The sequence below is a fragment of the Ptychodera flava genome (assembly GCF_041260155.1).
Source record: "Ptychodera flava strain L36383 chromosome 3 unlocalized genomic scaffold, AS_Pfla_20210202 Scaffold_27__1_contigs__length_13241970_pilon, whole genome shotgun sequence".
NCBI lineage: Eukaryota > Metazoa > Hemichordata > Enteropneusta > Ptychoderidae > Ptychodera > Ptychodera flava.
Genome location: NW_027248281.1, coordinates 12,005,406 through 12,019,821, shown reverse-complemented (window position 1 = coordinate 12,019,821; position 14,416 = coordinate 12,005,406). Strand labels below are relative to the sequence as shown.

Below are 14,416 nucleotides of genomic sequence, written 5' to 3'. Positions count from 1 at the left end.
TCTGTGAAGAGAATATTTAACTGATAATGTTTAGTTGAAGTGCAACATACGAATTAACTGAAAAGACAAATGTTTAATATTTAATCACTTATCTTCCAGACTTCTAAAGAAAATATATTAGACATATTGGTAGAAAACCAAGGCAGAGTGAATTATGGGACAGAAATATCTCAGGAAAGGAAAGGTACGGTGGGAAACTTGGTTTCAGTTTGTGTAGGGCTTTAAAGGGCTGGTGAAGAGTAAAACTGAAAATTTTATTGCTTGTTCATTTTGACGACTTAAATGGTCAAAAAAACATCAGCATTGGAATTTTTCAAAACTGCCCTCCCAATTCCGAATAAAGGCCCTAGCGACGCCCTTGGATACGAAGATACAAATCTTCGGTAATCTTCGGCAAATGTCGGATATGACGTCATCCGAGGACATCGATCGCCGACGCTAGCTATTCACGCCAGTGCTTTTGCACGCATTCTCCAAATCCATTGTGAAAAGTTGTAAGGCAGGGCTAGGGACAGAGAACTGCTAAGCGTTGTGTCTCTATGCATCGTTCTCGTTCAGAATCAAAATTGTGTCAATGGCCGAGGATGAAAATCTGGCCAGAAAATGGACCAAGTTTGTGGAAGCAAAGCGGATTAATTTTACCCCTGTAGCCTCGAGCGTACTTTATTACAAACACTTGCCGATTGTTTACATGGTTTAGCCAATCGCACGGAATACGATCACGGATTTTCCAGAAGGCAAGCCCTAATTTATAAGATTATTAAGAAAACTAGTGATTGGCGTAGGTTATTTTGGTGGTGTAGTTCTACCTCACGAGTTCTTGGTAAACAAAGACAACGACTACTGTGCTTGCTTTCCAAGCATTTCTATGTGGCCAAACCATGTGTTGCGCAACATCATATATTTACTGCACAGCAAACGATCTCATACGCCCGGGATCATGCCATTCACACTCGACGACGAATTCAGTGTACAAGTTACAACTACACACCTAAGCTCAAATTATCGAAGAAATTCATCTGTGAAAAATATCAGAAATTCATATTTAAAAACGTGAGCGGTAGAATGTTTGACTGTGCGTGGCAGGGCGTGACCTTGGACACAGTACAGTCGGTCAATCTACATTTACAGATTGCTGGGAATATAAATGTACAGTGAAATACTGAGACAGGATTATGGAGAACAATTTTCCATGTTTAATACGGGCATAAATTTGAGGGTTTTGAATCTCATGCCAAAGCTATGTCAATGATTTAAAGTTTTCGGCTGTATACATGATTGGATTCGGAAAACACTACACTAGAACACTAGCAACAGATCATACACATTTTCCACGGGTTTCTCGATGTTTCGGTACGTATTAGGTTTCGGCCGGAATTTTTTTCAACCCCGATTTCTTTGGCCCTGACAGTCTAGCCGTTTCAACCTTTATCAGCGTAGCCTATAGTCTATATCGTCTTGTCAGGACTGACATGAGACGACAGTACGATAATACGGGCAGTGCGAGCGAGCGTTCTCTCTGAAGCCAGTGAAGGACTACCATAAACAGTACCATAGAGCGTAATACGGACAGTACGACTACGAGCGAGCGTATTGTCAGTACGACTGACACAATTTGCTAGAGACTTACAGCTACCGCGTACAGTCCAAAATCTAGCTAACATTTGTTCATCCTCAGAGGACGAATAGACACTGTTTTGGTCGTGGTAATCGACTACTCTAGTCGCCATTGTATTACACGCAACCACAGATCATGCAGATAGGCTGTCCCCCCCTATTGACGTCACACATCCGGGTTTGATTTTTCGCGGCAAAATGTGACTTAGCTTCGGAAAATGCACTTTTTTCCAGTAAATACGCTCTTAACCATTTTCCTCCTGGTAATTTTTGCTTTTGCCTTTCCAAGCATTATTTAACGAGTGAAAACAACCTTTTCAGCGATTTATTTTTACTCTTCACCAGCCCTTTAACTAACTTAAACACAGAAGGCGCTCTGTATGCTCTTTCAAACAAACAGTTTCAGGGAATTGTCTCTATCCAAGGTGCCTTTCAAGAAAATGACAGATCCCTCGAATTCTGTTGTATAGAATTGCAAAGTAGAAATTTATTCATTTTTTCACAGTATACATCCATTTAGAAATTTACAATGAAAAATAGGATTTGCCAGTATGAAATATTTACAAACTAGAAGTGCATCAACACATCAAATATTAGTAAATTATGAATTCTTTGATTTTTTCAAAACAAAAATACCAGATTATGCTATAATTGAATGAAAAGGATTGCATTTTAGTGATACCACCTTTTAACTTGCTGATTTTCAACCATAAGTTCATAATATCAGAATGTATTGTTATTTCTTCTTTTCAACTCACAGGGTTATATGGCCAAGTTTTGCTTGATAGTGAGAAAATAAAAAGCTGGCAGATATTTCCATTGGAGTTCAAGTCTGACTACATGGCAAAGTAAGTGATAAAATTGCAGTCTTGAAATGAAACAGAATAAAGAGTGCATCCAATTTTGGGATTTTTTGTATTAGTCAGCTAAATTAGAATTTAGTATACATGTATATACAGTAGATTAAAATATTTCACCACTTCTCACACCAAATGTTTTTCATTCTTTCTTTAAGTACCAGTAGTTGTAGAGGTTGATATAGTTTAGTAAAACCAATGAATGTATTTTGATTTTGCATTGAGTACTGTATTTCATATGCATTTATTACATGCCTCGATGTGAGTGCAAATCCGTGCATTGATTTGAATAGGAACATCCGGGGAGTTAGCGGGCCGGTGAACGATGTACTGACCGGTTTCCATGGTTACCCAGTCCAGTGAAGCCCTTTGACATTTTCGACGTCAAAGTAGACGCTTTACGCTAGATGAAAATATCCATATGCCCATTGCTATTTTGACTTTCTTTAAAATATGTTTGGTGCTGGTCGATAATAGTAAAATTGTTTGAAAATACCCTGCGTGTAACTAATGTCATATAGCATTAACTGTGAAGAGGCATGTAATAAAAATATTATTGCCTGAATACATGGGTTTATGTGCCCTTGAAGCAGGAGACAATTTGCCCTCCTGGTGTTGGGCAAATTGTCACCTGCTCTTGGGCACCTAAACTCATGTATTCAGGCAATAATATATAATATCAGTATATGTTATATGGGACCTGACCAGAGTTGATGGATTTTGTCACACTAAATAACTGTTCCAATACTCACACTGTGTGTACTGTATTGATTACATTCCCAGACTGAGGGCATCAGTGAATTGGCAGAATATTGCAAATATTAACAACTACGAAGGCCCTGTACTCTACAAAGGAACCTACACACCATCCTCCACTGATGATGCATTCATTGATATGCAGGTAACGGCACTAAGAAAGCTTTCTAATAGACTACCAACTGTAGTAAAAACCATTAATGTGATTTTGATGTCACTGAATACAACAATGACATTTTACTTGGCATAATAACAACTGAAAGTTGTGTTGATTTTGCAAGGTAAAATGAATTTTATTGAAAATGAATGTGGTAAATATCCTAACAAATTAGACATATATAAAAATTGATATACACATATAAAGTCAGCCAAAAGCTTGACATGTAATCCATGGCCATGATGTTACATTACTTTGTCAAATTGTTTAGTACAACACATATCAACGCTTAGTTTGGTAATGACACTAAGATAACTTTCTATCAGGCTGTGTGTAAAAAAAATATCCATAAGAAAACCATAGATACTGCTGCATTGAATTGAATACCAACAACGATACTTTACGGTACTTATTGAAAATATAGTAGATTTTGCTATGTACAACAGTGTTCTCCCCAGGCCATTTTAGCGTAGCGGTCCCGCTACGCTTTAGCCTCTCCCCGCTACGCTTTGATTCTCCCCGCTACGCTTTAAAATATTCCCGCCATCCTTTAGTTCACACACCGTCGGCCGTCCGGACGGTGGTACACACGCTCTGCGTAGCTACCAGCTGTTGCATGCATTGTCTACACATTAGCGCTCACTGCAACTTTCAACGTGGTGAAAGAGTGGAAGGTGTGAAGTATGGTATGCATCAGATAAGTTGTCCGGAAGTGTTGAGAGGAACGTTAAAACAATAGAAGAATCGGCTGGGTTGTTCACAAGTTTTCATTCTACAACTACTGGTAGCCTATTACGACCAACAAAGACCTTTACAGTCGGTGGGTCGGTACATACATCGGCGACAAGTATTCACAGAGTTAGCACTAGTAGGGCCTTTGATCACACTCCAATGCTTTGATCAACGAAATGGGCCGCAAAAGAAACAAGAGAAGCAGTTGACTGGTGAGGTTGATTGTGATTTTACAACGATGATCGTTCTTTGGACCGAGTACAATCACGATCGCATTCACATTGCATTCCAATATGGCGGCGGCCATGTTGGCCGCAATGTTTATAACCTGTTGACATTGATCGTGGCGTCACGTGCGGTTCCACTCTGACACGTTCTCTGAAAGATTTATACCTGATTTTCGAGTGATTCTAGTCATACTTAGTTCATTTCTTGTAATCATCTTGGTGAGATTTATAAAATCAATAATCGAACGACGATGTTCAGTGGCAGTGGTAGTTACGCAGAGAGAGAGAGAGAGAGAGAGGGGGGGGGGGGGGGGGGGGCGCTGGTTGAAATCGATCCCCGTGATGAAAAATTATTCGTGGTGTTTGTCGTTCAAAACCGATATAAAATTAATTACATTTGAATGGTGTAAAGCTTAAACTTGTGAATTTTCCTCTTTGTTGGCAATTTTTGACAATTTTATTTCCAATATATGTATTAATGAAACTCGAAACAGACGAACCATTTCTTGCTTCCAATCTGAACTTGCTGTTACTGTTTGAATCTTCTGTTTTATTAATTGTAATTGTAATTACAATACTGTGGTGATTTATTCAAGTGTAATAAAGAGATTCCATGATGTTCAAACTGCATACTTGTGTTTTACCATTGCATTTTGTTCTGAGTGTACAAGTATGTGTGGGTGCATGTGCATGCTTATATACATATGCAAATGCAAATTAATGAATATGCAAATTACTATGCAAATTAGCCGCTATGCTTTGGCTTGATCCTAGGGAGAACACTGTACAATGAATATCTCATTGAAAAGAAATATGAAAAGTATCCCTGGAGAATGAGGCTTGCATAGAAAAAGTCATGTACTTCACAAATTATCCATTGCCACAATCTGTCATTTTTCTCACATTGTATGTGGCCTCACACCGCCAAACTTGTAAAATTCTGGAAAGTTAAAACATATTAAGGCTCACTAGACTGGAAGATCTGTCACTCAATTCAATGCCTTCATCTTATGATGTAAAGAGAGGACAACGAGAAGAGCGCCCTCAAGCAGTGGACCTTCCAACATTTCAAACTTGTGTGATAATTCTGAAAGTGTAACAAATACATACCTGTGGTTGCTGAAAAAAACATGTCATCACTCATCCCTCATGTTTTCATACAATTGAGGGTGAGTGTTAAGAAAGGCAGAAAATATTATTCAATTGCAACAGGATCTGCTGTGAACCAATGCATAGCCTTATATCATATAGCTGTATCTGGAAAAGCCTCACAAATATTGTATCTGCCGCCAACAATGTGCATAATGCCGTCTTTTTGTTGACATCTTTTCTCCAGGGCTGGACAAAAGGCATTGTTTTTGTTAATAGTTTTAATCTTGGAAGATACTGGGATATAGGTCCACAAAAGACATTGTATGCACCAGGACCATTATTTAAAGACCAAGAGGTTGAGGTGAGTGTCTGGTGTGCAATGAATCAGAAATCCATGGAAAGGTGTATCAACCATGGAAACGGGTGCTTTGGGAATGGTGTTGTATAGACACACTGATTTGATAGCGGGATAATGATGTTGTGTTTGTTTTGTGGTTTTTAAAATAAAATTGATGTGATGGTGGTTTCTTATGGTATGTGATGTTTTCTTGGTTGCTATGGTAACGGTAATGTTACTGTTTCTCGGCAAAGATGATAGTTTGTTGATTGCTTTGGCAATAGTGATGCAGTGTGTGTTGCTGTAGTAACAACAGTCATGTTAGTTCCATTGCTGGTCATGTGTAATGCTGTTGCCATGGTGACAACTTACTTCGACAGAAACGACTCTTTTTGCCTTCTGATTTTTCAAGAACATCTCATTTAGTAACATTGAGTAGCATTTAACATTTAGTAACATCACACAATGTGTGAACAATGATACTTCAGCAAAAGGCTGTTGAATATTTAAAGTGCCTTGTGCAAAGAACAGCTGAATGAAATACAAAGCTCTCTGTAACAGTAATTCATAATGGTGAGAGAATAGTATGTTCTTCATTTTCAAGTACAAAATAATGATAATTGATAACGTTGTATTTTAGGATGATTTGATACATGGTTTAAGCTGAAATAAAATGCAACACTAGCATCACAAACTGAATTTACATTTGTTCGCATTCTGAGGCACAGTTCATGTCTGTCAGACACTGCGCATAAACTTTACGATAAAAACCTTGTGTAATTCAGAGCAGCTTAAAGTATCATTAGAAAATGCCCAGTTTTTTATACAGATAAACATTGATTTCTCAATGTCGCTGTCAAAGTTATCAAGGATCCATCCAGAATCTGTAAATTGTCCAAAATGCAATGACCTTTTGACTCAATTCTAGTATTACTGGTGTCGTCAGATGCTGTTGCAAGTTTCCAAAGTCTGTCAACTATGCCATCTATCTCAAAGGTCATGACCTTAATCTCAAATCTTTATATGGACAAAGGTTATTGTAACAATGAGTGACAAAATACAGAGGTCAAGCACATGCTGTACTTCAGTATGGAGACAGTTTCAAATTACACGTACACAAATGAACCTTCATGCCAAGATATTGGCCGCGTTCAAAAAAAATGGTGAGGGGGGGGGGGGGGGCTGGAGGAATCGCGATTGAAATCTTATTTTTTTTCAGATCCCCCCCCTCAATACCCTCAAAAATTTTCAAGTCCCCCCCCCTCGATACCCTCAAAAATTTTCAAGTCCCCCCCAAATTACCATATAGCCGCATATTAATTAGGAATGCACGCAGAGTAAAAAAAACATGTAATGTGTCGTTCTGCACACAAATGTTCAACACTACCTCTTATCAGCAGGTTGTAGAGCCATATACCTAGGGCAAGTTCTTAAATTGATTCATTTTTAAATGCATCAGTGAACTTTTTGGATTTCTCAGTCTAAGCCGACTTGAGTTTATCCAACTGTGGCCAGTTCAATGGCACCAGCTGAAAAGCACACAAAATGACAATCATGAGAGAGTATGAAAATTGTGTATTCCTAGCTACGTTTAACCAAATTGTGAAAAAATGAGCACAGTGACCTACCGAGAATTTTTTTTTCAAAAGTACAAGACATATGTACAACTTAGATGCCACTTATAAAATGTTTTACAAAATTGACAATACTGGAAGGTTAAAATATTCCATGAAATTAATGTTTTAATCTCAGAAATTTTGGGTGTAATAATGGCAAATTTGATAAAAAATAAAAGATTCCATTTAGTCACACATTTTTCCATTTAAATTAGAGTCTTTACTGTTCAAAGTTTTACTTTTGTGTTATTGGTACAATGAGATGTGAAAATTTCATTCACTGCATGAACTTGAATCTGAAATGAATGGTTTTATATATTGATTTTAAGTGATTTTAGAAAAACTGACTTTTCATCGTACTATTTGTATAGATCAAGTATGGTGACCCCCATCTTTTTTCTCTAATATTTGATTCTTCTCATATGCCAGAATTCAAAAATCCATGGTAACTGTTAGTCCCCTAGTCTTCTATGTGTTGCTGTCTGGCTGGATCTTGTGTACAAGTAGATGTATGTTTCACTGTCAATTGAGTGTCCTATGACCGAAACTCTTCTTAAACTACATCAGAGTCAGAGCTACATGTATCACTGTCACTGCCAGTATGTAGTAGCAGGGCAGTAGTTGTATTAACTTTTTATTTTGACAATATTTTTGTTCAGTTTATACAATTGTGTTCTTCTACTCCCTACATAATGTTGAGCTATCCAGTATTCAGCTAGCCAACACGGCCTACGTGTACCGTGCATTTGCATCATTCAATTATCACCAATATTTAGACAAACGGGCTTTGTTGACAAACTGAATATTGTTTTTTCAGCAGCATGCCGTAGAGAGACACCAAGAAACTGTGTTTGATACATTGCATAGAAATATTGAAAAATTATAAACAGTTGTAGCTCCTACCCCATTACAAGGCCAACTTGTTCTGCGCGAAAATTTAATGGCATTCATACATTTTTAGACTTTTTCGAGATTAAAGACATAAAATATGACAAAACGGTTCTAGATTTTGTTTAATTATTACTAACATTAGAACCATTGGACGACATCAAAATGTTGGGAGTCAAAATATTTTCAGGTCCCCCCGCCTATAGGCAGAGCAAAACTTTCAAGTCCCCCCCCCCTCGACTACCCCAAAAATTTCGAATCCCCCCCTGAATTCCTCCAGCCCCCCCCCCTCACCACTTTTTTTGAACGCGGCCTAATGTTGCATATTTATGGTCTCTCTGTATTGTCTGTGTGTCTCTTTCTCTACAGATTGTCATTTTTGAACAACACAGAGGTTCATCGACAGTGACACTGACTGACAAAGCTAATCTAGGAATACCAGTCCATGTCAGGAATGATGAAGAAGAGGAAGATGACGATAAGAAAGAGTAAAATCAGAAAAAATTAAAGGAACAAATTTGTAAATAATCATGCTGCTGTTGTTAATTGCTCAGATATTTCAACAAATATAAAAGTATGAATCGACTGTTGGAAAAGTTCCTTCAGAGCCAAGTCAAGTCACAAAGCTTAAAGGTAGACTGCACCTTGGGGACAGATATTTGGGCTCACAAATCTTTTACATTATTTCAAGGTGTACCAGTCGTGTTTGGCTCATTTTGGAGCTCATTGAATTAATAGAGTTTTCACCATTTCATGAAAATCCAGATTAGGTTTAAAACAGGGATGGCGTCCATTTTGAATTCAAAGTGTCAGTGAATGTTTGGTAACTTTGCTCTCCAGTACCGAACTTTGCTTGGTCTCCCATGATGTTTATTCTCAGTTTTGAAAGAGAATGGTTTGAAGTTTCCTGGAGGAATGCTGTAGCAAAAACTACCGTCTTTGAGTTTCAAGGTGTGTAGTACCCTAATCTGTTCACCCCGCTTCCCTACATATGGATCCTTCCATTCTGTTGAAAGCAAAAGGACTTCACCAAATTCCGCAGACTAAAGGGTTACAAAGAATTTGATCATCAGTTACTTGTGCTTTACGTTGCTTCCTCCCTCACAAAATTTTATTGATGGATTTGAAATAGATTTTATAATTTGGTTATTGCATAGATTTATTTGTGGACATACATAGAAAAACTTCGGTGTTTTATGATGCAATTTTGCTTGAGTATCACAGTGTAATGGCATTTTGTTAAACTGACACTCCGCACAGTACTATCTACTTATCAAGTGAAGTTTATACTAGTTCAGTTGCCAGTGTTTAAAGGTATACAGTCACCTGTTATCTAAATATGCCCATATATGGTCGAAGAAGCATTTTTGGTATTCAAAATGCCATGTGAGGGCGCTGTTTTTTAGTTCAGTTGCCAGTGTTTAAAACTTTAATACCACTCTCAAAGGGGCTTTTGAATTCAAAATAACAAAACAGTTTTAAAAGAAGCACTGTTGTGTACAGTAAATGCATCTATTTACCCCCAATTCTGTGTTAACAAGTCCACACTCGCCATTGATAACAATAGGTTAGGGCCAAACCATTATTGTGAGAGGGTTAATGTGTGCGCTTGCTCAGTCAGGGACAACGAAGTTTATGAACCCATTGACTTCCTTGTGTTTGTTTTAAGCCTATTATGTTCGACAGTGTGGGAGGAACCACTGTAAAGATGTGGGGGTGGAAGAGGTCTGTTTCATACTATGTTGTCGAATTTGTGTTTTTATAAACAAAAAGGTATGTAAAATAAAATCTCATCAAGATTTTCTCTATTTAGGAGATAAAATAATAAATCAACTCTGTAATAAGCTGAATAACAAGATTAAGTTAATCCCTTTCCAGTAGATTAAATAATTTCATTTTGCTCAACTCTCTTCCAGAAGTAGTGTCTTTTGTAGTGGATGCTTTTACTAAATATTGGTATGAAGTAGTCGTTTCCAATGGCGGAAGTTGTAATGTGTTCCACACTTCACAAAGGGAAGTCTTGAGGTCAAAAGAATTTTCTCCAAGACCCCTGCATGGGTGTTACCGTCAAGTTTGTTTTTTGTTTTGGAGAGCCATGAAAATTGGAAAGAAGTGACTCATATCAAATTGTCACAGTGGTGACGATCAAGTAGAATACTGCTGCCATGACCTATGCATCTTTTGCTAAATTATCAGAATTCATTATTTATTTATCACACAAGGTGAAAATTGTAAAACTCAAGAATGGTTCATTTTTGAAATGTAATCGCAAGATGTGTTCATCATTCAATTATTTTCTTTCTGGCTGTCGCAGACATTCTGCGCTTTTTTGGTTCATTATGATGGAGTGTCAGAGAGAATCTGCCTGGTGTGATTATTAAATTATTTTAAATACTTCTGTTTTGTAGAGGTATGCTTTAACTAGCATGTTTTAATACTAATGAAAGCTATGGATCATGGTAACTGCATAGAAAAGCAAAATTCTTGAGGAATATTATTAATTAGAATGGAAACACAGTCTGCATGTAATTTTAGCTGACATTTTCAATCATTGTCTAGATTTTCTCAGATTTGAGAGATGCCGTTACGCTAAGGTGGTAACACATATTTTACTTTGTGCATTATCCAAGAAATTAGACAGCTTATACAATGAACCTAAATTTACCATAGAATAAACAATCTGTAATAGTGTAGCATGCATTAAAGTATGTTCTTACAGAAAAATCTCAACCGAACATTTTGTACCAAAATCAATAGAATATTGTTTAAATTAAGCAGTGGTTCAGAAAGATATCAACAATGCTTGCTGGATAGACTACATTATCGTACTTTTCAGAAATAAATTTAATTCGCAAAGAGGTAAAATTTAATCCAGTATGTCTGCAATGGAATGCAATGTGAAACTTTCTACGTCTCGCTGTTTTTATTTATGTCAGGGAAATTATTACATTTCTGTGACGTTTTCATCATCACACTGTACTGACAGTTGAGCAGTGACAATCCAGTGTTAAAGAACTTCTGTGTTAGGGGCTTTCCTCGATTCATTTCACCTGATTTACCATCCATTGTTCATTGTATTACTTATACTAGTCATGGGTTGGGCCAGTTTACCATTCCAGCTATGTTCTGCAGTGCAGTTTGTAGTATTGTATTTATCACAGAAGATCACATGTATCAATTTACCAGTGCAATGGCAGACTCATTGGGTTTCAGCAACAAAAAATATTGTTGACCTTGACCTGAGGTCACTAAATTTTCTGTCTTCTGACTGACTTGACTACAACAGATGTCTGTGAATGCAGTCCTTACTATGCCACAACAACTCAGATGTGATCACAATTTTTGAAGTTTTATTAATTGCTTTTTTTGTTCACAAATGTTATCATAAACATGCTGTAAACAACTCTAAGGTGACAAATAATTTCCAATTTTTCATTTTTTTTAAAATAAACATTAATAATTTAAATGTAGCTTTTGGAATTAAAACACATTTTGCTTTGTCATTATTTGAATGTTGCAGCACAATGTCATGAATGCAGACAAATAAGACCCCCTAAGCTTGTAGAATTGGGCATTTTTCAATTCTACCTGTCATGTAGTTTATTGTTTGCTTCTTTCCTCCAGTGATTGTTATTGGAACAAAAAGTGTCAATATCACATATTGGCTAGGTTTTTTTATTACTTCATCTCACCAATAACACAAAAGATCTATGGTAGACTGCATGTTTTAATACTTTAAATCTTGATACAATGGAAAATGCTAGTATTTGGTCTGCTAGAGTAACAGAAGACTCTGATGTGGTCAACCCACTTGATGTTGTGTAATTTAATTAATTTGCAAAAATTTTAATGCCATTGAGCAAATCTGGTTAAGTTGTCTTTCCAAAAAATGCAAAGATGAGGCAGTATCTCAAGAGTTTGTAGCATTTTTCTTGAAGTCAGTTTTTGATCTTACACTGCTGAGTTTCATTTTCAAGAAACATTATCATTTTGTTACCTTGTCTCATCTGATATCTTTCTCTTTGAAAGTAATGTTGAACATTAAATTATCGCATCGATGTACACATTGTTCCAATGTACCATTAAATCAAAATTTTGGAATAAAATATCAGTTTTATTCACTGACAAAGTTTTGGCAATGTCTTGTTTTTGCAAGAAATTGCACACAGTGTGATTTGTAATGTCTTTAGTCTGAGAGAAATTTCTCTAGTCAACGTGACAACAGAGGGTTTGAGCACACCGAGGTAAATGAACCATGCCATCTCAAGCCAACTTGAATTCAAGATGACAAATGGTAGTCCTCCTGAACATGGATATTAATCAGCTTGAAAACATTTATTGCCTGGTTGAAGGCATTCTTTCAGCAGAGAGGTTGAAAAGTAAGGATTCATTATGACAGAGAATTCCTTTAAAATTTGTACTGATATTTCAAGGTCGTACTGATGAGGTTACTTCTCTGATAGTCATCACCGTACGGTGCAGTGGACAACAAAGATGTGAATTTGACAACACAGTGCTTTCATCGGATTCAAACTCACAATGTACGGCACCCAGTCACAAACCAAACTTGACGGATTTAGACAAGAGGGGTGTATAACCACTATTTTGATTATTGTCTGCAAATTCATACTGTACGCAATGGTTACGCTATGGAAATCATGTACTCTGTTACTGCTTGGATTTTGTTTTGGAATGGTTGTCATTCAAAAACGGATCTAGCATTTAATCTTGTTTGGCAACAGTTCAAAAGAGTTTCATCATTGGATTTCTTGCACTTCCTAAGTGTTGTTTTGGAGAGATCAGGATGAGGTCAAAGGTAATGAGGTTTGCCAAACAAGTGCATGTGTTAATTAGATATTTGGTGTTTGGACATGTGTATGGGAGTGGAACAAGAACTTGCAACTGCTATAAAAAAAACAAATTGGGAAAAAACCATCAAAAGTTCCAGCTACTGGACATAAAAATAGTATATTAACAGAAACAGTAACAGAAAATTAACCCATAATGCACTGCAATAGCTTGTAAGACCCTTGGATTAATTTATAGCCGTCTTTCAAATATCAGACAAAATGATCCACTCTGACAGTATATGCTGATTGCTTTGCAAGCAGTATATGTATGTCACAAAGATGTCAAGCAGCTTCATTGGAACACTTTACTTTTCACAAATCCACTGCTGTCACTTGATTTTAACAACGTTTTGTTAGAGATCCAGTTGCTGGAACTTTTAAGGTTTTTTACCCAATGTTTTTGTTTTGTACAGCAATTTCAAGTTCTTGTTCCACTCCCATACACATGTCCCAACACTAAATATCTAGCTCTATCAACACAGCATCTATAAATGTAAAATGCACTCTTATTGTTTACATATGATTTCTAGTCCAGACAAGAAATGACTTGTCAATGGTACAGGCCGAGTTGACAATCTGAATACTATCCATCTCAACATGCCTTTTGGAACAGAACAAGATACAGTGGTTGACATTGAATGCAAAAATAGTGAAAAAATCATCAAAGTTAAAGCTACTGGCCCTGTTTAAAGTTGGTTCCAGAAAGATGAATACACACAGGAAATACTCTCAGATTAAAATGTGATTTTATTGCAATCAGTATAATCTCACATCAGCTGTGCAAGAAAAGAAGATATACAGAGTATAGTAGCAATACAAGTAGTGTGGAAGTGGACAAGATTTTATGGGTAAAAGAGATCTAATACAAGCACAAGTGCAGATTTTCTTGGCCATAACCAGTACATTTATATATGCGTGATTACAGGTAATGGCTTGTAAATTCCACAGTGGTACATCTTAGCTGGTTCGCTCATTTAGCAGAGAAGCACAGTTTGTTTGCTGGAAATCTTTGCCAATGTTTTCTACTTGGTGGCTGGCAAAGTAAATAGCAATGCAATGGTTAACAGCAACATGTTTACAGGGAGTGAGTCGAGAATACTGCAAGAAATTGCATTGTGGGTATGTAGACAGTCCCTCTCATTCGCTGTGTAAAAATCTGCCTTATCCTTCTGTTGCCTTTGTGGACTATTAAAAGTAGAGTCTAGAAGCCCAGCTCACAAAACTGGCATGGCCAGTTTAGTTCTAAAAACATTTTATTTTACTCTGTCATTGATATACAATGCCTAA

At 36.8% G+C, this 14,416-nt stretch overlaps 1 protein-coding gene across 2 annotated transcripts in view; it reads left to right on the top strand.

The window, feature by feature from the left end:
• LOC139126288 (beta-galactosidase-1-like protein 2) overlaps nucleotides 1-12,408 on the top strand; it is a 33,015-nt gene extending 20,607 nt beyond the window's left edge. For both annotated transcript variants that reach the window (XM_070692330.1, XM_070692328.1), the window contains exons 13-17: nucleotides 100-184; nucleotides 2,378-2,465; nucleotides 3,258-3,375; nucleotides 5,683-5,799; nucleotides 8,649-12,408. In XM_070692330.1, coding sequence (XP_070548431.1) covers nucleotides 100-184; nucleotides 2,378-2,465; nucleotides 3,258-3,375; nucleotides 5,683-5,799; nucleotides 8,649-8,771 — 531 coding nt within the window. In that variant the 3' untranslated portion in view covers nucleotides 8,772-12,408. The remainder of the gene's footprint in view (nucleotides 1-99; nucleotides 185-2,377; nucleotides 2,466-3,257; nucleotides 3,376-5,682; nucleotides 5,800-8,648) is intronic.
• Nucleotides 12,409-14,416: the final 2,008 nt, after the last annotated feature.